General features: G+C 35.7%; 1 protein-coding gene across 5 annotated transcripts in view; it reads right to left on the minus strand.

The window, feature by feature from the left end:
- Positions 1 to 1044: 1044 nt before the first annotated feature.
- The window catches only part of ANKIB1 (ankyrin repeat and IBR domain containing 1), a 140066-nt gene continuing 117865 nt past the window's right edge, over positions 1045 to 23245 (minus strand). For 4 of the 5 annotated variants that reach the window (XM_074272249.1, XM_074272250.1, XM_074272251.1 and 1 more), the window contains 8 exons: positions 21878 to 21964; positions 21717 to 21783; positions 18340 to 18485; positions 17087 to 17265; positions 15470 to 15521; positions 8356 to 8467; positions 5430 to 5566; positions 1045 to 5200 (listed from right to left, as the gene is read on the minus strand). In XM_074272249.1, the coding sequence (XP_074128350.1) occupies positions 4457 to 5200; positions 5430 to 5566; positions 8356 to 8467; positions 15470 to 15521; positions 17087 to 17265; positions 18340 to 18485; positions 21717 to 21783; positions 21878 to 21964 (1524 nt within the window). In that variant the 3' untranslated portion in view covers positions 1045 to 4456. The remainder of the gene's footprint in view (positions 5201 to 5429; positions 5567 to 8355; positions 8468 to 15469; positions 15522 to 17086; positions 17266 to 18339; positions 18486 to 21716; positions 21784 to 21877; positions 21965 to 23245) is intronic. The other variant, XM_074272252.1, reaches the window with a different exon arrangement.

Raw genomic sequence — 23245 nt, forward strand, 5'->3', positions numbered from 1 at the left:
GCTGGAAACATAAACAATCCAACAAAATTAGCCAGTGAAATAGGATAGTCTCATAATGATGTGTTTACAATATAAAATATACAACATAAATTTTAAAAAAGAATTTAATTGAAGACATAATAATAACTAAATCTTTAAAAAAATTGAGATTCCAAAGGGACGTAATGATGATTACTTCTATTCAATGTATATAGAACTGTCCATTAATTGGGGATTCAAATGTCCTGATACACAACATTTTTATTTACCGATTGTTATGTGTATGTGGACAACTTCGGATTTAGAGCCCAAACACAAGTTCAAATTTAACCCCTGGTACTTATGGTGAACTTTTCTGGGCTTCAACTAAACAATCTCTGAGGCTCTTTCCAGCTCCATATACAGGATCCTTCACCTTACACTTTAAGAAGGCATAGGATAGATGCTTTATGCCAGATGGTAGACAGATGGATGGAACACTACAGATTGCATATACTACCGATTCCCAATGGGAAGAGTGATGCAAGGTCAACTACCTAATTTGGCTACTCTATAAACTTTACAGAGTGTGACTTTGGAAAATATACTTCTGATACATCAATATTGATATATGAACTTGGGAATCTGCCTACAACAAAACTCAAGACCATCCTCCCTTAAAGACCAGATTACAGAGGACTTGAAAAATTTTCTTAGCTTGCTGCATTTCCTTTTAGCTTAGCTGCTCCCTAAACTTCATCTCATGTTGAAGTGTGAAGGAGCCTGCCTCTTTTATGTTTAGTTCTTCCCAAGATGTGAGTGACTAATGAATACAAGGTTTCGCATAAAACCAACAAGATCTATCTGTGTTGTAGAAAGCACATCTCTTACTTTGGTAAAATGTTTATTAGGATTTATTAATAAGAAATATATACCATGTTGCTAAGAATACAGGATCTACCCTAAGTGAGTTGTCAACTACTTGGCATAATAATTCAGTGGAGAAAACATTTATTTTTTTCCATGGAGTTTCTGCATTTCAGCCTTAAGAAAAAAGAAAAGAAAAAGAAAAAAGAAACTTGATACTAACATTTGATAGATTTTAATCCTTAGAAATCGTATTTAATTTTTTTTTTTTACAGAATATCCAACTTCATTAAATCTCAGGTTTTCACTTGTAACAGTACTTTTAAAATATTTTTAGGACTGAACAAACTGAAACTGATTAGGTGAATAGCTACAATAAGTAACAAACATGTAAATATATGGATACCAGCAGTTAAGCTCCAGCTTCTCACACTGAAAGGCATAATTAATACAATTCAAAAAGATGAGCATTTGCGTTTCTCATAAAAACAGGTTTTAAAAGCACCTATTAATGATTTATAACTAACTCTTCTATAATTTAATACAATCTTGTAAATAAATACAAAAAAAGACAATTAAAAAGTCCGCACAATTTAAGGAAAAAAAAAAAAAATCAGAGGACCCTTCCATAAAGTGAAGCTATTAGTAAACTGGATGAATAAGCAGATACTACTCATCCAACACAAATTGTTATTACTTGCCCTAGGAGAATGGCTTTTTGAATGCCAATTAAAAAGAATTTTCATTTCATGTGCTAGAGACCTACATGAATATATAGAATTTGAAAACTGAAAAATCATCAATAATTTCTCCTGAGACTAGAATGTGAGCAGCTCGGTTACTGCAGAGTCACATAGCTTTCACAAACTGGCCCTCAGGATAATGGGGTTGGGTATTTGTTGGAAGGATTATTTGTTCTTTTTTTTTTTAAAGACTCCATAGGCCACATAGTGGAGAATAAAAAAAAAAAAAAAAAAAGCTAATTGGTTCATAAATAGAAACCAAATTAATCCCATCATGCTGGAAGACACTTCAGATGCATGATATCAGCCTCATGAATTGGTCCAAAATGTAATGAGACAAAGGAAGTAGTTTAAGTAATAAATGTTTAATCAAAGAATTTTACATATTATTAACAGCATTCATTTGGCCAAACATCTACATGTTGGTAGAATCCTACTGTATATAAAGTGGGAATGTATCAAGTATAGACTATGAAAGTGCAAAGAACAATTCAAGGTTAGAGTAATTTTTACATTATAAAATTAACTTGTTTACAAAATAGGCTTTGCCAAACTTGTTTCTGAATCATTAAGTCAATGACTGTGGCGTTTTTAAAATGTGTACCAAGAAAAATACAAATTGGGTGAGTTTTCGTGCTGAGGACAGAGCGCAGCCCAGAAGGCAGCTACGCCGCGCCAGCCACGAGCCAGGCAGGGCTCGGGATGCCGCGTGCTCTCGCATCACAGAGAGCCTCCAATCCAGGCTTCCTGAAGCTTTGCCAGACATTTCAGTGGGACACAGAGGATCTCTGTGACCTCCTAAGTAAGAAATTACAACTCAAAGAAATTATTGGTATTTAATGTCAGTTTAAAATAAATCTGTAAAAATCCTTCCATGGACTAACTATTTCAGGTTATCTTATGGTATTTCACCAAAGATAAAACTGATATTTTCCCAAAATAACTTTAATAGGAACATCAATATTATCATCTATTATTATGCTGTAGACAAAATGAATCTTTTTCTCAAAAATAATTTTAAAAGAATGAACATCGATATAATAAGAGAACTAGTGTTAGAGTGGATTTGTCATTTCTGTGTCAAAGTTAATAGTCCCAATAGAGTCAATGCTAGGAAATTCCTTTACATCTGAGGAATGTTTTAATAGCTAATAGAATATCCTACCCACAGGAGCTTGGGGAAAGAGATTTCAAAAGCAGGGTATGGTACAGTGAAACAACAATCAAAAAACCTTAATTGTTACATACAGATACTCGTCAATATTTATGCAGTCTTTTATCCAGTCTGGAACTTGCCTGTATATATTCTATAGTGAAAATCTGATGTCTATTGGCCTCTGGTAATGATCTAGCAAAACATAAAACGAAGTGCTGCCCATCTATTTTGCATATGTTATGCTAGTTTTGATTATATGTAAGTAAAAAAACCATTCCAACAATATACTCTAGTTGTAATTACATACTGTACCATTGTATCTTATTTACCACTAAGACCAGTATTTTCTTCACAGTAAGACACTGATAACTAGGAAGTCTTTTTTTTTTTTTTTTTTTTTTTTAAACACTAAACAGTAATCACACAGCAAATGAGTATTGTGCAATTAAACAAATACATCTCCAGTGTTTGCTCTTTAGGCAAACAAACTGAATGAACATTTAGTTGTTATATTTACTGTAAAGGCAAGGCCATGGGTGGTTTTATGGAGGTCATTGCAATTCATAGCATAGTTACTTCAGAACACACACTGAAATTTGAATTACTCACTTATTTAACTGGCAACTATCCACTTAGGTTAGGCAAAGGCACAGTAACATGTTGCGCAGGATGTCTTATTGACTTTTTTTCCTTAAATAATTGTGGGATTTACTATAATTCATGAAAATTCCATTTCCCCTCTATTTTATAAAATATTTACCATTAAAAGTAATTGCACCCATTAGTAAGTAGAATGCATTGTAAAATTGTGAAAACAAAGAACTATGATTGCACTTCCATTAAAGTGTCTCTTAAAATACAGCACCGCTGTTGCTAAATCAACTGTATTTTAATATTAAAATAAACTGTTTTTAACAGCAGCATTAGGTTTAGTTAACTTAAGCTACAGGCTACATTTATTTAAATGCAGTCTCCATGGCAATAAAAGCCTACTGAATTTCAAAATATCACTGTTGCCACTAGGCACCTTGTACTCCAAAGAATCATGAGATTGCTTTGGTGCCTTAAAGGCCACTGAACACTTGTCTCTCTGGTTAGACAGCCAGCTAGTCATAGTTTGGCACATTTGGACTGTAAATAGACATGAAAAAATCTTTGATTTATGTGAAAATAAAACATATGACATTGTTGGAGATGCAGCGTTAAAGAGAAGCTGCAGATATTCTCAATTCCCGCTGCTGGTTTAAAATCAAAAAATGAAAATGCAAAAATGTTACAATAAAACACAAAAACTAGAAAATGAAAGCTAGACATTATTAGGTTTGCCAAAAGAGAAATTCTAAAATGGAGAAAAACTATTTCTTAGGAAAAACCACCAAAAGATTCAAGAGAGTAAGCCTTTAATTTATACTTTCAAATTTAAGTTTTGCCAACCTATGGCTAAACAGAGCCTGCATTTTCTTGGGAATGTGGAACACAGCCTACTTATTCCTTTTTTTCCGTCAGAGAAAAAGGAAAAATGCTACCCAGTGAAATGCAAAGGAAACCTCTTGAAAGGTTCAAATTGAAAAGGGAATGCCCATTGGATGGAACACACACCAAGGTATTCAATCTTGTCAGTGGTTTACAACAGGATTGGAATCGTGTGGATAAATCTCCATAATAAGCACAGCACACAGTATCCCCATTGGTAATTGCTGTCTATTTGGGTTCCCAAGGTAACACATGGAGTTCATACCAAATGCACTTGTTCGGTCCATTCTTCTGAGGTTTGATCAGTTTGACTTGAACCATCTTCCACAGGATCCATGCTGTTGGTTGCTTCACTAGCACCTGGGCCAGATGTAGGTCCTGCTTCTCTCGTTTCTTCAGAGTCATTTTCTTCTGCTCGGGACCCTCGAACATCACTTACAACAGCATCCTCAAAAAGGCTGCACTCTGCTGGCAGCCCGTGCCCGGCACCTCTCATGCAAGGTGGTCCTCCTGAATCGCCCTCCGCCCCTGGCAGCTGGGAATCCTCCCCGGTTTCTGGCATCGCAGAAGGAATCAGGGCAATAGTCTGGGGGTTCATGTCATGAAACCAAGCCATGATATTGCCAAGGAGATTTTCATTCAGGCTGGAGTCCTGGTTGGCTGAGTCCGGGTCACTGGAGGTTGAGTAGAATTCACTTCTTGTGTCATCGAGAGGGTGGGGACTAAGGCCGTCAGCAGAATGGAGATCACTTTCTGTGCTCAGTCTCATGACACTTTCCCCAAGTTCCAAAAGCTCCGAACTGCTTAAAGCAGCCCTAGGGTTATCTATGTTCTTGGGGATGGTGTCCAGCCTTGTGGGAAGTGAAGTTCCTATAGCTCCTAATGACGCCTCGTTATGCAGGAAGTCTCTAGTTTCCTCATCGATGGAAAGCCCAGACTCTTGCAAAGACAACTGGATAGCAAGCAGTATATTTGGATCATCTTCATCCAAGGAGCTCAGTGCCTTGAAAACAAACAAAATTATTTATGTGTATGCGCACACACACACACACACACAGTAAATTAGTGCTCCCCCGTCCCATCACAATTTTATCCTTGTTCACTCTGGAAACCCCCCAGAAAACCCACAAAACACAACTGTAAAAAACTCAGTAAGAACTAGATCTTTCCCCAGATTCTTGGTCCTGCAAATCTCCTGCAAACAAGATCCAAGAACAGTGGGCTGGAGGTACCTGCAGAGAGTCCTGGTTCTCGGAGCGGCTGGCAGGGGTGTAGTCATGTACGGAAGAGCTGTGCAGAACGCTGAGGGAGGCTGAGCTCACCAGGGAGGCGCCATGTCTTCTGCTGCTGCTGCCCCCTTCTGGTGTATCTGGCCAAAGAGTTTGTACCAAAGGTAATTGGGAATCAGGTAGAACTTTCTGAGATGGTTATAGAACATCAGCACTTCAAAACAATCTCGAAAGCTTCCCTCACAAATGTAATCTTTCCCCAGACTTCTGGTCTAGAATGCCACCCTTCATCTTGTCACTCAGGTTTGGGACCTCAACATCAGCCTAGATCCTCAACTAATAGGCAATCAAATCGCCCTCCTGGCTCTAACTCCACGATCCCTCTGATAATGCCTCTCCATCTATACAAACAGAACTTCATCAGACCCTGCAAAGGCTTCCTCTCCTCCTTTTGGTCTCCTTGCCTTGAGCCTCTTCCCATTCCCATCCCTCTCTACACAAGCCCAAAGGGCGGATCTGCTCATCTCTACAACTGCCGCTGGCTCCCTCTCAACTCTACCATAAAAATATAAACTCTGATTTTGCATGTGAAGGTCTGGACAACTTGGTCCCATGCTGGTCCCTTCTTCCTCCCCTCTCCAGGCCTGAACCAGCCACACCAGCCTCCTCCCTGGTTCTTGCACAATACATCATCTCCCTTTTGGATGTTTTTGCTCTGGAATGCTCTTTCCCAATCAACTCTGCTTCTTAGAAATTTTGACTTCCTCACTCATCTGAAGTGCTACCTTTTGTGTCTTTTAAAAAATTCAATTTGATTTTTAGCCCCAAATTCTCTTCCCCCACCCACTGAGAAAGCAAGAAAAACAAAACCTGTTACAAATAAGTACACTCAAGAAAAACAAATTCCTAAATTAACTAAGGTCTCCCCCTAACCCTCCCAAAAAGAGTCTCAACCTGCACAGAGTCCATCAGCACTCTATCTGGAAGTAGAGAGCATGTTTCATCATTAAGACTTCTGAAATTTTGATTAGTTCCATAATATTGACCACAGTTTCAGAGTTATCTATCTTTTTAGTATTAGTATTGTCTACACTGTTGTGGTTCTGAATATCACTTCACTGTACAGTAATTCATGAGTCTTCCCAGATTTTTCAAAAACTGTGTCCCTTCATTTTTTACCAAAGCATAATGGCATTTCATTATATCATACAGATACACACATGTATGCCCTGTAACCTGTTTAATCATTTCTCAATTGAGTAGTCACTCAGTTTCTCACTATGAAAAACAAGTGCTATAAATCTTTATACACACACACCCTTTCCCTTTGATCTTTTTGGAGCATATAGTTCCAAATTGCTTTTTAGAAAGGCTGGACCAGTTTACAACTCTACTAAGTGTACTGAAGTACCTATTTTCCCACTGCTGCTCAGCATGTCACTTTCCTTTTTGTGTCAATTTGAAAGGTGTAAGGCAATATAAAATGTAAAGGCTCAAGTCAACATGGACTTCTCTAATTATTAGTAATTTATAGCATTTTTTCCATACATAGCTACTGAGCTTGGATTCCTCCCCCCCGCCCCTGAAAAACACCTATTCAGATCTTTTGAACTTTTCAATTGAGGGGATGGCTATTATTCTGATAAGTTTTGTTCAGTTCTCGATCTTAGAAATGTGACCTTTGTAAAAGAAACTTGCTGCAAAGATTTTTTTTCCTACAATTCTCTGTTAATTTTGGCTGCAGGGAGAAAGAACCTACATGTGCAAAAATGTTTGTAGTAGTCCTTTTCATAGAGGCAAGAAAATGAAAACTGAGTGGATGCCCATCATTTGGGGAAAGGCTGAATAAGTTATGGTATGTGGATGTTATAGAATATTATTGTTCTGTAATAAATGATGAATAGGATGATTTCAGAGAGGCCTGGGGAGACTTACATGTACTGATGCTAAGTGAAAAAAGTAGAACCAGGAGATCTCTGTACAAAGCAACAACAAGGTTATACAACGATCAATTATGATGGACTTGGCTCTTCCCAGCAATATGAGGATCCACATTCAATGGATCCAAGACAATTCCAATAGACTTGGGATGGAAAGTGTTATCTGCACCCAGAAAGAACTATGGAGACTGAGTGTGGATAGAAGTAGCATATTCACCCTTTTTTGTTTGCTTTTTCCTTCTTGTGATTTTCTTTCCCCCTTTTAGCCGGATTTTTCTTGCACAACATGATAATTATGGAAATAAATTTAAAAGGATTGTATGTATTTATAATCAGATTGTTTGTTGTCTTGTGTAGGGGATATGAAGGGAGGGAGAAAAATTTGTAACTCAGAATCTTACAAAAATGAATGCTGAAAACGATCTTTACGTGCTATTTGGAAAAGCAAAATGCTTCTGAGAAAAATATCCCAAGTTTCCTGGTAACTGAGACAAACAGAAATTAAATGATTTGTTCAACATCAAAGAATTAAGAATCTGAGATCAGAGTGGAGTGTGGGTTTCCCTGACTCTAGGCCCAATGTTCTTCCCTTTAGTCACCCAGCTGAGTGCTCTAAGCTTATCAAACACTAGACTACTGTATTTGCATTTTCTATTTCCTGTTTTTCCCAGTTAGAATATAAGCTTCATAAGGGCAGGGAATGTTTGCTGGGCACCCAAGAGTCACATAATGTATGAATGAATGATCTGGTCTAACATCTTGTGCTTTTCAAGTGGGTTATTTGTAGGCCAAAGAGGAGGTGGCTCATTTGAAAGAAAAACTAAACACAAAAATGTATGGAATAAATGGATGTTTCCAATAATACACTCTGTTCCTCTCTTTGAACCCTCCATTTTCCCCAATCATCATTCTCCTCTGCTTCTCCCATGCAATTGTCATGTTCTTGGCAGCAGGACAAGAATTTGAAAAAGTCTTAGAAATTAACCAACCTAAAGTGCTCTCGCTCGGCTCCTCAGGGTCTGGAGTATTACTGAGCAGACTGTGCATGTCTCCTCGTCGCCTCTGTCTATGCCTCCTCCGATACTGAAATTCAGCATATTCCTGCATAAACCAAAGGTTATAAAATACAGAGGAGCATGCAAAAATTTTTGTAAAAGAAAAAGGGGCAGGGAAGAGAGAAGCACACTTTTTTTCCCTAGAAAAAAAGTGTGATTTTATATTGACAATATAAAATCACCTGTCTTCACAAAAAGTGGGGTTTTATCATGCAAGAAAATAGAACTTAAAATAAAATGTGCCATATAGCCTAAGATAGATCAAATAATGACAATGAAAAAGCAGCAAAAAGGTCTGCCGAAACCTGAATACTTGCAAGCTCCAGTTCTGGATAGCAAGTTGTGCCAGACTGTTGATCCAAAAGGCCCTGTTGTTTAATGTGGGGAAAGCAGCATCCTTCTAACACCCACTGGGTCCAGACTGGATTTTCCAGTGGCTCACTAAGTAGAAGCATTCATTTTGGAGGAACACTAGCAAAGTGTGACTCTGACATAGGCAAACAGGGCATGGAGAACCATAGTTCACTTCCTTTACTGGGCAGTTAAACTTTTGTCATTATACAATCACAGGGCTGAAGGATAGAAGAAACTATAGAGATCATTTAAATCTCATTTCTGTATTTTATAGGTATGGAAACTGTTTATATAAGTATTTAGCACCCAGTGCCCTATCTACGACACAATGACTACACGATGGGGATGAACTAGTTATAAACTCCAGGACTATGCCCATCTTTGCCACAAAAAAAAAGTGCCAAAAAAATGTCATGCTGATCATTTCAAAATGTTACTTGGTACAGAACGAGGAGAGGTCAGGGAGTTGCTTTTAATAAAAGGCTCAGCCTTCACCCCTGCTTTTTCTGGCAGCAGGAAAAGCCCTAATGCTGTCCCATCTCCTCCCCCCACTGGATGCCCATTCCTCCAGGTATTTGGGGGAGACCTCCCCTGAGCCTGCCACAACATCGTGCTTATTCCAAGCATGCCAAACAATAAGAGGGGCTGTGGAGGGTCATTTATAAAATTCATCAAAGTAAAACATAGAAACAACCTGATTTGTGGTAAATCAGAGCTCCTAAGGGCTTTTATAAGTACATAGGGGGAAGGGGGGAGAGTATTTCTATAGCTGGTTTGGGAAAATAATTGAGTCATCCCACTTTGTACAAATGTAATCAGACATATTCCATGTGAACTAAGACACAAATCTCATATTAGGTCAGTCATGCCTTAAATTAGAAGTAAAATCCATAGGGACTCCAGGAGGACTCAGAACAGAAGACGATTTTTGGGAGAGGGCCTGGAAAAGTAGGCTTCAGCTACTTATTCACCCCAATTTTCCTAGCTTCTATTTCAACTTGGGACAAAATTATTCTTTCCTTTATTTCTGTGATTGGATGACATCTGGCCCAGCTTGCCATCCAGGGGCCTCTTAGCCGAGACTGGCTATTGATGTTCCAAAGATCACACCTTTTTTAGAGAGGTAACAAAGATGGGTGAAAAATGTGAATAAATGGGTTTCCATCTAGAGAACTTTTGTCTGGTCCAAAATAAATAAATAATATATACATATATATAACATATATACATATATATATATGTATATAGTGACATATTAAGGGAAAATTAAATAAACTATTGCTAATCAAAGTCTGTACAAAGGCAAAATATAGTGATGGATAGTGTTGGGCAAGCTTCAAATATATTAGTTCTTAACTCACTGTTTTACCTTGAGCAAATCAGTTAAGCTTTACATGTTTCAGGCACTTTCTAGGATTGTAATGAAAGGATGTTCAAGGAAGGAGTTCCCATACAAGGAGCTCTCCATTGATAAGTCCTTTAAAGAAAGCTAAGTGGTATTAACAACAGTCGTTTAAAAAAAAAAAAAAAAAAAAAAAAAGGCAAGTTTTTAATGCATTCTGGTAAAAAACCCAAGAGGTAATCTCACACAAATCAGCAGGCCTAAGATTCAATTTATCTGAAATTTCCCATTATCCCTAAGATCTTCAAGTAAGCACACGATGTTTCTTTAATCAGGATGGTCCAGAAAATACAAACTCCAAATGTTTTGAGGCTGTTAAAGAAGCACAAAGAATTAAGGGTTTTAGGAAATGGGGCAGGGGTGGGTGAGGGGAACAAGGGAGGAGAGAAGTAGAGCAGGGAAGTGGTGCTAATAGAATGCTGTTAGGTTCATTATAAATTTGATTCAGTAATAAATAACTGACTTTGTATATAAAATACAAATCTGTTTACTAAATGATTTTAGAGTAGTTAAATTAAATTCCTTCAATAGATTTTTATAAAGTATCTTAGGAATTTCTTTAGATGTAAAATTTAGAGAATTTGCAGATTTACTGTCAGGAAAGGATAGGGAAAAGAGATTGAAAAGGAAGGGGAGACTCTCAAAATAAAGTTGACAATATAATCTCAGATGAGGCCAATGAGGAAGGAAAGGGGGAAAGCGCTTATGGGAACATTACATCTTTCTAAGGAGTTTTTAATGAACTCAGACAATTGATTTAAAGTTCAAAAAAGATGAAAGTAAAGGCACAAACTTGAGGAAGACCTATTAGAATAATGTTAAATGTCAAGAATGAGCTAGATTCCTAAGAAATACATCACGAAAAGAGCCAACAGGAGCAGACTGACTTTCAGGAAGACTACCCTGATCCCCACCGAGGGAATAACTTTGGCAAGGCCCTGGACTGGGCAAGCTGCTTGTCTGTGTTGGTAGGAGGAGATGCTTGATCAAATGTTTTTTTCTCTAATTATGTCATGCACCTGGACCAAAAATAAAAGGTCTTGGTCACAAAAAACAAGGAAAGGATAAAACCTCCAGCTGAAGGAGTACGTAGAAGGTATGAAATACCTTAAAACCACAACAACAACAAACCCAACCAACATGAACATGTCTATATACAAAAGAGAAGGGTTGTAAATGAAACCATACATTTGTCAAGTACACCTTGATGTTTTTTCTAAGTGTATATTGCTTTTAACCCTGTAATTCCAACAATGTCCTGCTTGCATGCATCTTCCATGATATTCAACAAAATATTTCAATGACATCTATGCCTTCTGTTTTCCCTTTTTTGGTTTTTGTTATCATTCCCTTCCCCCCACTTCCCTTTATAACAAGCATGGTTAATAAAAGCAAATGTATGCATTGCCATGTCTGAAAACGTGTGACCATTTTGTGCCACTGGTCTAAATGATACGTTAAGAGATAATGGAAAATCCTAAGTATTCGACCGCTCTTTGCTTCCATCATTATGCGTATCTATCATAACTAAGCATATATCTATCATAACTAAGCACCACACATTAAGCCTGAGTCTTTCCCAATCCCACATCACCTTCCAGGGGAATAGTCTTTAATCCTCTTCCCCACCATGCTCAAAATCAAACTTGTCCTTTCTCACATTTCCCCCTTTTCAGGGTATCCTGGTCCCCCAACCTTGAAATTTGGGAGTCATTTACAAGACTTTATTCTCCCTCACACTCCTATTCTTGAATCCAATCAGTTTCCACAACTTGATTCTATTTCTGAAATGCATCCTGCACCCGTCCCTTTCTCTTCCAGGGTCCCATCACTTTTCTGCATGGACTGCTGCCAATAATATTCTAAGGGTTCTGTCTTGCACACAGTTACCAAAATAGTATTTCTAATGCCCAGATCTGAACATATCATTTCTATGTTTAAAAAAACACCAGTGGTTCACTTTTGCTTCTTTGGCATTTAAAGCCCTTTCACAAGCTGGCATATCTTTCCAAGCTTACTGGCTATGACTCCTGTTCATTTTAAATTCTAGTCGAATCCTCCCTTCTTCGGACCTTTCCCTCTCCTCCCTCCCCACATCACTCAGCCACCTACTGGGCTCTCATAAACCACATTCCATCCTTGGCAAAACACTGCTTCCTCACCTTTGCCTCTAAGAATTTTTAACTTAGGTATGAACTTTGCTTGAGGTCTCCTATTCCCCAGGTGCTACAATCTCCTGCCATCCTGAAGTTTTTTCCTATGTTCTTTGTGCATCCCAGCAGAGTTCTTGTGGACAAGGATTTAGTCTAAATTATTTTTGTCTTAGTATTCCCAGCATTTGGCACTAAGTATGTACTTAATATTTATAGACTGATCTTCTCTGTCAAGGAGAATGATTACCAAACTGAAAATAACAACAAAAACAGGAATAAGTAAAACGCAAAATAGGACAAAAGATTTAAAAAAGCAAACCAATAGCTTCCAATGGGTTGTAATTTCTTGATCTTGAGGAATCACAGCAAAAAACATTGAGAAAATTCATAGAAGCAATCAATGCATCCCTCTAACTAATTTTGTTGGAATCTTGGAGAAAAGAGAAAGTACAGAAGTATTTGAGAAACAGATTATTTCTAAAGATGACTTTGGTGACAAAGAAAGGGAAAGGGAGGGAATAAGGATTTATAAAGCACCTACTATGTATCTGGCATTGTGCGTAGTACTTTTTATAAATATCTCTTTTGATTCTCCTTATAACACTGCGAGGTAATAGTGTTATTGAGAAAACTGAGGCATACAGGTTAGCTTCCCTACAGTTACATAGCTAGTAAGTGTCTGAAACCAAATTTGGATGCAGCTCTTTCTGATTCTAGGCTTACTGTGGATTGAGTCAGCAATTGCCCAAGGTTACTCAGAAGAATTACCAAGATTTGCTTAAAGTTTCAGTATTGATAATCACTTTCCCTTCAACCCTGAAGTAGGTAGTGCATGCTCATAAATCACAGAATAGATAAGTTATAATAGGATTGTGAGAATGGGTAAGGGAATAGGAAATACTTGACAACACTAACATAACTGAAGAGGATATAGAGTAGTTCTTCGTGCCTATGACAGACAGAAGAAGAGCCAATGGGTAAAAGTTGTAGAGAAACAGATTTTGGATCAATATAAGAAGAAATTAGCTCCCCCAAATTATAATGGATTGTTTTGCAAGATAGTGAGTTTCTTATCATTGGTAATGTTCAAGCAGATGCTTCATGGATATTTGCTAGGAGTCTTATAAAAGGGGATAATGCATCAGATAAGGAACTGCACAATTAAATGACTTCTAGGTTATCCTCTAAGATTCCAAGAGTCCATCTTGTTAATGATAAAGTTATGATCTGAAACTTTCATATCAGAGCAGTTGCCATATCCCATGTTAAGGTAATCTCTTAGATTGCAATAAAATTTGCTGTAAGGTTGATGTTTCAAAGTGACAAAGGCATTTTGAAAATAATATAAATCAACTAATTCTGGCAGCAATGCTAAAACTAGCATTTTAAAAAATATAAGTAGAAAAATTTATTTCAAAAATATAACTGTGGAGAGGTTAGTAATTCATTCTACATGGAAATAAAGTTTATGTCTGTCATCATCTTGACAAAATGTCACGTAAAATGTCCAAACAAAAGGTTTCAAGACTCCTGATATAACTAACAATTCCCTAAGTTGATAGCTCCAGATCTATAGGTAATATAGAATACTGAGTATTTTGGAAAGATCATTCTTGCTTGCCTTGAAATATATAAGTTTCCCATATTTATACTGACCTTAAACTCAATGCTTTTTTTTTGAAAGCTGAAGAATTGTTTTTCATTCTGGGTAGAATTTTTTATCACAATGACACGGATGCTGTACTTGGTATTCTATCACAGAAAATACCACTGAAAAGTACAGGATTGGGGTAAAAATAAAGTTTGTCTAATGCATTTTGTAGGAAAAATACAATTATGATACTTTTTCTATTGACTTAAGAGAAATTCTTTCTTATATTTCCATGCACACAAATCATATTTTCTCTCTCAGACAGACAGACAGACACACACACACTTACATACTCCCTCTCTCTCTCTGGATATGCCACCACATTTTAAATGTCATTAGCTAAGGGGATTGCAAGTATCCTCAGAAGCTAAGCAGGGTCAAAGACCTGATTTAAATGAGCCACAGTCTTTTCTTGGAAAATGATCAATTCTATTATCTATTGGGTACAACACAGAGATTAGTATGTCTTTTTTGTCCATTTCAAATTCCTTGAAAATTCACCTCTGTTCCAATTTTCTTTAATCCTCATGAAAACATATTGAGCGATTTTAAGAAGTTCTAAGGGTTACTTATTTAAAAATATAAATTGTAGTTACCAAGGAATTAAATGAAAGGTCAAAGTTCATAGACGAGCCTTTTAATTGATAAACTATGACATTAAGAAGTCGTAAATGGTTTTCTGCAAATAAGGACAAAATGAGAGCAGTACATAAGTGGGCAGGAAATTGCTCTATACATATAAAATCATATTCCAAAATGACAGTGGCTATTCAAATCTCAGAAAAGCAAAACATTAATAGTTAAGGTTTTCACTCTATCTGCTAATTGTTCAGGCTATAACTTAATATTTCAGAATTAAAGAAAAATATTACATTTATTCAATGTTCTAAAATGGCCTTAATAATCAAGAATGGAAAAAAATATAAAGATAGAGTGGAAGTCTTAAAAGAAGCTTATATTAAAACAAAGCATCATTTACATATTTTTGAAACATTAAAGTTTTCATACGAAATTATCTTCTCATACTTGAATTTAAAAATCACTGCTTTTTTTTGGGTTCAGTGTTTAATTATAAGACAATAACATTAAGGATTCTAAATTAGTTTTCATTCCATTTTAATATAAAAAAATTACCTTACAGATTATTAAATTATTAGAACCCCACCTCTCCCCCAAAAAACCTTACTTATGATCCCTAAAGACTTAGGCTGAATCAATATTTTAAATTTAAAAGACTTAACATTTTATTTTTAGAGTTTTACTAAGCAGTGTCTAAACTATAATTTAAAATGATAAAATTTCACTGTCTTAATGTAACTTGTGCCAAGAAAGGCAAAAGTTAATTCTACCTGCATATCATAAAGTAAAAGAAGGCATCACTCACAGTAGTTAAGATTGATATGATTTGGAATAGATATAAATGTAAATTGCATAAAATATGACTGCAAAAAAAATGCAATTTTAAAAAAGATTTACAAAAACAATTACCTCAGGGGATGCAAATCCTAAATATTCCCAATCCCACGTTCCACCAGCAAAGCTACAAAGAAATTAAACATACCATATGATTTATTAACAGAACTATACAATGAAAATCACTAGTCCCTTGCTCTTTTAACAAAAAGGAAAATCTTTGATATTCTTCTGCTTTAATCTTGTTTTGTCAATAAAACTACTAAACTTAGAATTTAATAAACTAATATTAAAATTTTGAACCTAACTTAATTCTACAAATAGCTCTTACATGCAAGGTACTAAATAGTAACTGCTGGGATTTAATATAAATGTATCTTGTAGAACAAAAAATATGATTTAAGATGTGTACCAAACATAAGGAGGTGGCTGAATGGAAATAGCATTGAACGTGGAGTCAGGAAGACGAATTCAATTCCAGCCTTAGACTATTACTAAGTATGTGAAGTTTAATCTCTGTTTGCCTTAATCCACTGGAGAAGAGAATGGCAAACGACTCCAGTATCTTGCCCTCTCACCCCCCAAACAAAACAAAAAAATAACTGCCTTCCCCCCCCCAAACTAGGAACAGTATGGTCCATGGAATCATGAAGCTTTGGATATGACAAATGATTTAACAACATCAAATGTAAGAAATGCCTATTTTGTACTCAAAGCAAAGTAGTATTTATGGTTTATTCATGTGAAGATATAGCATGCATAAATCAAATATAAGTTCCACTAGGAATATGGAGAACAAAAATAAAATCATTACATCACAGAAAAAATGTTTTTTCACTTATTTTTATTTTATGTCAAAGGACATAAATTTATTTGTAACTGCTATTTCTTGCATATATCAGGATTTCTTCCAGCACAATCTAATTTATACTCATTCAAAATACGCATTTCTCTTTCCCTCTTCCCCTTCTCTATTCACATACATATTTTGTATATTAAAAAAAAAAAAAAAAAAGACTGACTGAAAAGTGAGCAAAGATGACCAAAATCTTTTATTTTGTTGTTGTTCAGTAATTTCTGTCATGTCTTACTCTCTGTGACCCACATGGAGTTTTCTTGGCACAGATATTAGAGGGGTTTGCCATTTCTTTTTCTGGCTCATTTTACAGATGAGGAAACAGAGGCAAAGAGAGTTCAGTGACTTGCCCAAGGTCACACAGCTAGGACGTGAGGCTGGATTTGAGCAAATAGAGAAGAGTGTTCCTGACGCCAAGCCCAGTACTTTCCGTACTATAACACTTTTATATGCCAAGATAATTACTAAGAATCATAAATGTATATTACATTTAATATCATCTGAAGGAATATATTATTATACAGATCAAGTTAAAGATGCTACTTTTGAAATAGTCTAATTTATTAATTTATATTAAGTATGAAATGACTGAGTCTTGTTAATTCTTGGAATGCTACACCATATGATACAGAATAATAAGAAAAGTGAGATTGTATGCCCTAGGAAATAATTTAAAGTTAATAGTTACTTCCATTACTAATACACTAGTTATAAATTCTTCCTAGAAATACAAGTTTTACTGGGATAGAATTTAGGGAGATAAGAGTGCAGATTACAATGAACTGGTTTTATGACTTGTTAATTTCAGTGATTTCAGACACAACCATGCTCTGTACCTGCGCCTTGGTGCTTCTGGTGAGTCTGCAGGAGCAACCCCTCTTGCTACAGACGCCAAGAACTCTCGCCTCTTCTGCTGCACAAGGCACGCTGCCCGAATGATTTTGTGTCGAGGCGTGCGAAGATAAGGCCTATTTACTTTTTGCGCAAGGTCTTCAGTGACCATTTCTAGGTCTGTCTGTATTAGGGAAAAAAGATATCCTATGCTAAGAAGAATCAGATGTTCCCTACAAACCAGAAATCCGATTTCCCAATCTCATTTTAAGGCAGAAATGTCAAACTAAGTTTCCTTAATTGACTTCATGTAATATGGAACAAAGAAAGACTTCTATTTATAAAGTGTGATTTTTGTATTTTATGTAATTTTCCAGATATCTACAAATTAGAGCATCCTATCTGAAGCCATTTCATATTCAGGCAAACAGAGCTCCCTCAACAAAAAGTCATTCTCTATTCGTTTGCCTGTGTTAGCTGTTAGGGCACAACAAACCCAGCTTTTGTAATCAATCAGCTGAGGACAGGAGATACAAGTGCTGGAGGGAGTACAAAGAAGGCCAAAGATTACCCTACCATAGGACAGTTAGCTTAAAAAATGTTCAAGAAGACATTAAGTCTTGAATTGGATCCTGAAACTTGAAACAGGCTAGAAGGGGTTGAAGAAAGGGAGTCTCTGTGACTGACATGTCTGAGGATACAGTCATAGAGAAGGGACATACAGAGAGAAAAGGACGCCAATCTGGGTTAAAGCATGGGACTAAGGTGAGGACTCACGGGTGATGGATGTGAACAACAGAACACAGATTTTTGCTTTTAAATTATGTTTGTTTATTTGTTTGTTTCAAACTATACAAAGAAATTGCCACTTTTTGGCTCTGGGATTTCATTTAAATTATCTCCTTAAATATGAGCATTATTGAGATAACCCGCCCATCTATCTGTTACTTTTTAAAAACTCTTAAAGAAAACTTTACAGCTCTTGCAGAGTCTCACAGAAAAAGCCAATTTTTCTAGATTTGAACAAACAAAATTTATATTTTTTACTGGTAAACCTCTCTATATTTAATAATTAAAAAAAAAAATCCAAGCACAAAAACAATCAATCTAGAGACGTTCAAGTATAAACCACCCTTCGTTTTGTGTTACAAGGAAAAGAAAAGATTTTCTATGACAACATTACATATATGCTTGCTTTGACAGCAAATAATACTAAGAATGTAACTATGTACATTTAATAATAAAAGTTTCATTTTACCTGCATAAGTTCAAATATTTCTTTCTTTGTGCTTTTAGGTTCCAAAAAAAATCCATAAGGATAAGAACACTTGAGAATGCGTCGAGTTTTTAGGAGTTCTTGAACGGCATCTTCAATAAAAGTTGTATCTGGACAGCCTCCTTCAGCTACAAGGTAATCCGGGCACTGTGAAAACACTTTTTCTCTGCAGCTATACTATTATAATAAGCAAATGTGATTTCTTTAAAAAAAAAAACAAAACAAAAAAAACAAAACAAAACAAAAAAAAGTACACAAGGAATATTGTCCAAGGAATATTTAATTTTGATATGGACTCAGAGAAATTATTCAGGTCTTTTTTTTTTTTTTTTTTAAAACAAAGTAGGTCTTTTACTTAGATGCATGAATTCAAAACATAAGTTGTGTTGTGGCTTCTTGGTCCTAAGAATCTCAAGTTATCTCTGTCATTAAACAATCTCTCAAATGATTCTTGAGGAACTTCACTATTTATAAATTACAACTGACTTCTCAGTTCCTAATTAGTTTAACTATTGCTTCAGACTACTATTAATAGGAAAAAACAATTCTCTTAATTAGCTACTAGACAGATAATGCTAGAGAATAAAGAAAACTATGCAAAAAGAGGGTAGATAAAATATCTTCTGAGACCTTTGCTTTCCAGACTCTCTATATAAGGGAATCACACAGATTTCTTTGGCTTTCCATCTTTGCACTAAGAACTTCGGATCTGATTAGATTTTACTTATTCAACCTCAGTTTCTAGGTGTGGATTAGAAAAGGCCAGAAAGGTACATTGGGGACATGAAAGTATTGCATTAAGTAATTAATAATAATAATAAGTAATTAAGTAATTAAATGGAAATAAAAAGAAATTAAGTTTCAAAATCACAGGCAAAAAGATGCTTATATCATGCAATAAAACACAATACCTGAACAACTAAATTTAAATATAAATTTCTGTTCTTTTAGAAAGAATCATTTCAGATTTTTCTTTTTAGGGATCAGAAGGAAAGAAAAGAGAATTCATAATAAAGGATGTTTCAAAAATCTTAATGCTGTTTTAAGCCTTAAGAGGTTGTAATAGGAGGGGTTCAGACTAGGGTGAAATATAATTCATTACATTTTAATACTGTACTGAGACTTCTGGGACATCCTGCATTTCACTTGATAATAACAGATGACATTTCCATAGCACTTTACTTCTATTATCTCATTTGATCCTCACAACAACTTTGTAAAGGTAAAATATTGTTCCCATTTTATAGCTGAGGAAATTGGGGAATTATATTCAGTATCATCATTTATATTCATACTATGTTTTGCAAATGTAAACCATAAAGGACATTGAATGTCTATCTTCAAGAATCCCAATGAATTCATTTAACAGTTATTTATTAAGCCCTATTATGTGCAAAGCACTTTATAGTTTATTGATTATGAGAATCCTTCTGCTTCATTCAGTTCAAGTTCTAGTTCTCCCAGTAGTCACATGCTTTCTTTTCTGTTAAATGGCTGTGTATTTATTGATGTACATGTGTACATCCTGAGGACAGGGATAGCAGCTGATGCCAGGCTAAACTGCAGACATTTTTTGGACCAACTTATTTTTGCCTCATTTGCAGAGTAGTCTAAGTAGATGGAATGTTTAAAAAAAAAAAAAAATCTGTATTAAGTGCTTTCCATTTGTTAAGAGCTAAGAATATCAACAGGAAGGTGAAACAATCCTTATTTTCTAAGAACTCATATTTTAACTGGAGAAAACATTGTACAAGGGAGAATTCAACTCAGGACACATAAAGGTCTCATGGCTTTTGGGATAGTATTGAGATGGGAGATAAGTGCTTACATGAGCTGATTCAGAGCAAAGTAAGTAGAACCAGAAGAATCCTGTACAAAGTAACAGCACTACTGTATAATGATTCTGTGGGTGACTTAGCTCTTGTAACACAATGATTCAAGACAATTCCAAAGGACTGATTATAAAAAATGTTATATACTTCCAGAAAAATAATAAGGGTCTTTGCAATTTTTTCTTTTTTTGGCTTTGGTTCATATTTTCCTCTAAAAAAAATTACTTAGTATGGAAACTTTATGTGACTGCATATGTGTAAATTATATCATATTACTGTCTCAGGAAGAAGAGAGAATTTGGAACTCAAAATTAAAAAAAAATTTAAAAATGTTTTTTACATGTAACTGGAGAAAAAAGCCCAAAATTTTATTAAAAAAAAAAAAAAAATCAAGTGACAAGAAGATCTGATGTATGGGTTAAGAGTCACAGGGAAAAGGAAGTACTTAGGTCAGTCTGGGGATTCTCTAAGTAGGAGATATGTTTTGACTGGGGCTTTCAACAGAAGAAGGGGAATGAGTGCTGGTGGAGTAGGCTTGACTCTGATACTCCATGTAGTATGTGTGTATATATCTAAATCACAGGTAAGAGGAGGGATTAGAAGATTATCAGTTAACACTTGTGATGACATTTCTGTCTCAAACCGAATGTTCCATTTAAACAATAGCTGCTCATTTGGCAAAACATATGCTATTAATTTGTGCAATAAAAATTTACCAAGAATTCACTATACATAAGAGGTTGTGCTCAGTACTATGGAAGATACAGAGATGATTGAATTGTTCTCTATCCTTAAGGAGCAAACAATCCAAGAGTGTGAAAAAGCATACACAAAACCAATTGAAATATAAGGTGGGATTTACAAGAGAAATAACTTATATAATCTGAGACAAATTTTTTTCATGTCACCCACCTTTAGTTTATCAATCAAATGAAAGGTTTCAGTTAGATGATCTCTAAGGGCTCTGGACTGGCAGCATTGGAAGTAGGAATAATGGATTCTAATCCTGCCTTTGAAACTGATTAGCTGTGTACCTACAATCAAGTGGCTTTACCTCACTGGGAATATGTTTCCTCATCTGATAAATAGGTGATAATGACAATGATTTTGATACATGTCTCAAAGAGGCAGTTTAGAGTGTGATCAGAAAATGCCTAGTGTTTAATGTATAACTGATACAAAATGTCAAGGGTTGCAAAGAATTTATGCACTTTCCAAAGTTAGCTTAAGGTAGCTATGGGATAATATTTGGCTCCTTAATGCTTAACAAATTCCAAATGGCAACAAATGATGAAAATATTGTTTTAAATTTATCATAGCTATTTTATTATATTTAATTGACTTTTGGAGGTTTCAAAAATAAATTCAGGTTTAAAATAATCAGCTGTGTGAAGATATTTGCTTTCTTAAAAGAAATTTAATATCACAAGACTCATTTGTATCCATTTTTGTTAACATTCACCCATCACCACCTCTACTGTTACTACTACTTCTACTACCATCCCCACCCCCACCATCCCTACTTACTTCCACTGAGAGCTCTACTCAACTGTTCCATCTTTTCTTTGGCTGTTTTTCGAAGGCGTTGTTCTAGCTAAAGAGAAAGAAAAAACTCTGTTAGCACATCCAACTCCTGAATTGGTTATAGAGAAGCTTAATTAATCTGAAGAAGTTTGTGAGATAGATACCTGGTAGCTGAGCTCATGATTTTTAAATCTTGTATAGTAATGCATAAATCTGTCAAGTTCTTGAAACCTTCTGTGTTTCTTCTCAGCCTAGAAACGAAGTTCATAAATAACTTACATAAGACCCATGAGCTTATTAACATTGTATGTTACTACAGTAATAATTTCTATGCTTTAAACAAAAATCAACTGTGGTGTCATGAATAGAGTAATGGGGTTGGAGTCAGACTCACTGTCCTGAGTTCAAATCTGGCCTCAGATACTTTACTAGCTGCGCAATCCTGGACAAGTCACTTAACCTGGTTTGTCTCAATTTCATCTGTAAAATGAGCCAGAGAGGGAAATGGAAAACTCCAGTATCTTTGGCAAGAAAAATCCAAATGGGATTAAAAAGAGCTGGACACAATTGAAAACAACTTAATAAAAATGAAAAACAATCTTTAGAATATTTACAATTTAGAATATTAAGAAACGTACCTCTCTTTAAAGTCATGACCTTTTTTAAAACTGAAATTAAAGGAAAAACTCACACTGGTGCAGATTTTAAGCCCTCCTCCCTGCCTCCAACTGGACTTCCACAAAACCTGAGTGTAGCTTGTCAATAGCTGATAGTATGCTAACAGAATAGAGATGATGGAGAATGAAAGTGACAAACATGAAGAGAGCAGTGATAAAAATGAATAAAAAAGCTATTTTTTTTCAAAAACAGTTCATGATGACTTCTTAATAAGGCTTAAATCTTCTTATGGTGACCTACTGTAGCAAGGCAGTGGCAGCAGCTCTGGCAAGTCTTATATCAAACTGGAAAGGCTTGGCAAACGAGCCTAAGGGGGGGAGGGGGAGGAGAAGTGGTCTTTTGAGGACAGCTTAGCTATGTTAAGGAATGCTTCCTACCACAGTTGGCCCCCATCTACTACATTTTCAGCCACAATACTTCACATATTCTACTAAGGAAAAAGAAGAGAATCAGCCTACTGACTCTGGGCCAGGCCCTGTGCTAAGAACATCATTTTGTCCTCACAACAGATCTGAGAGGTTGGTGCTACTTTGATCCTCACTGTTCCTAACTCATGGGAGTACTGCTTTGCTCAAGAAAGTGATAGAGGAAACATAGATAGGAAATCACACCTCTCTGAAATTCTGAAGAACTTTTTAGTATATTCATATAGATATAAATAGACATACATAGCTATATGAATATGTCTATGGACATTTACCAATCTACTTACCTAATCTATCCATCCCTTTAAAAAATATCACTTTAGGGAGGGCCTTACATCGAGGATAGGCCTCCACTGATACCAATCCAGTTTTCAGTTTAATGCTTCAATCACATGGGAGCAGTGAGAGCCAAAAATTTACACAAATATT

The sequence above is a fragment of the Sminthopsis crassicaudata genome, chromosome 5 (genome assembly GCF_048593235.1).
Source record: "Sminthopsis crassicaudata isolate SCR6 chromosome 5, ASM4859323v1, whole genome shotgun sequence".
NCBI classification, from domain to species: domain Eukaryota; kingdom Metazoa; phylum Chordata; class Mammalia; order Dasyuromorphia; family Dasyuridae; genus Sminthopsis; species Sminthopsis crassicaudata.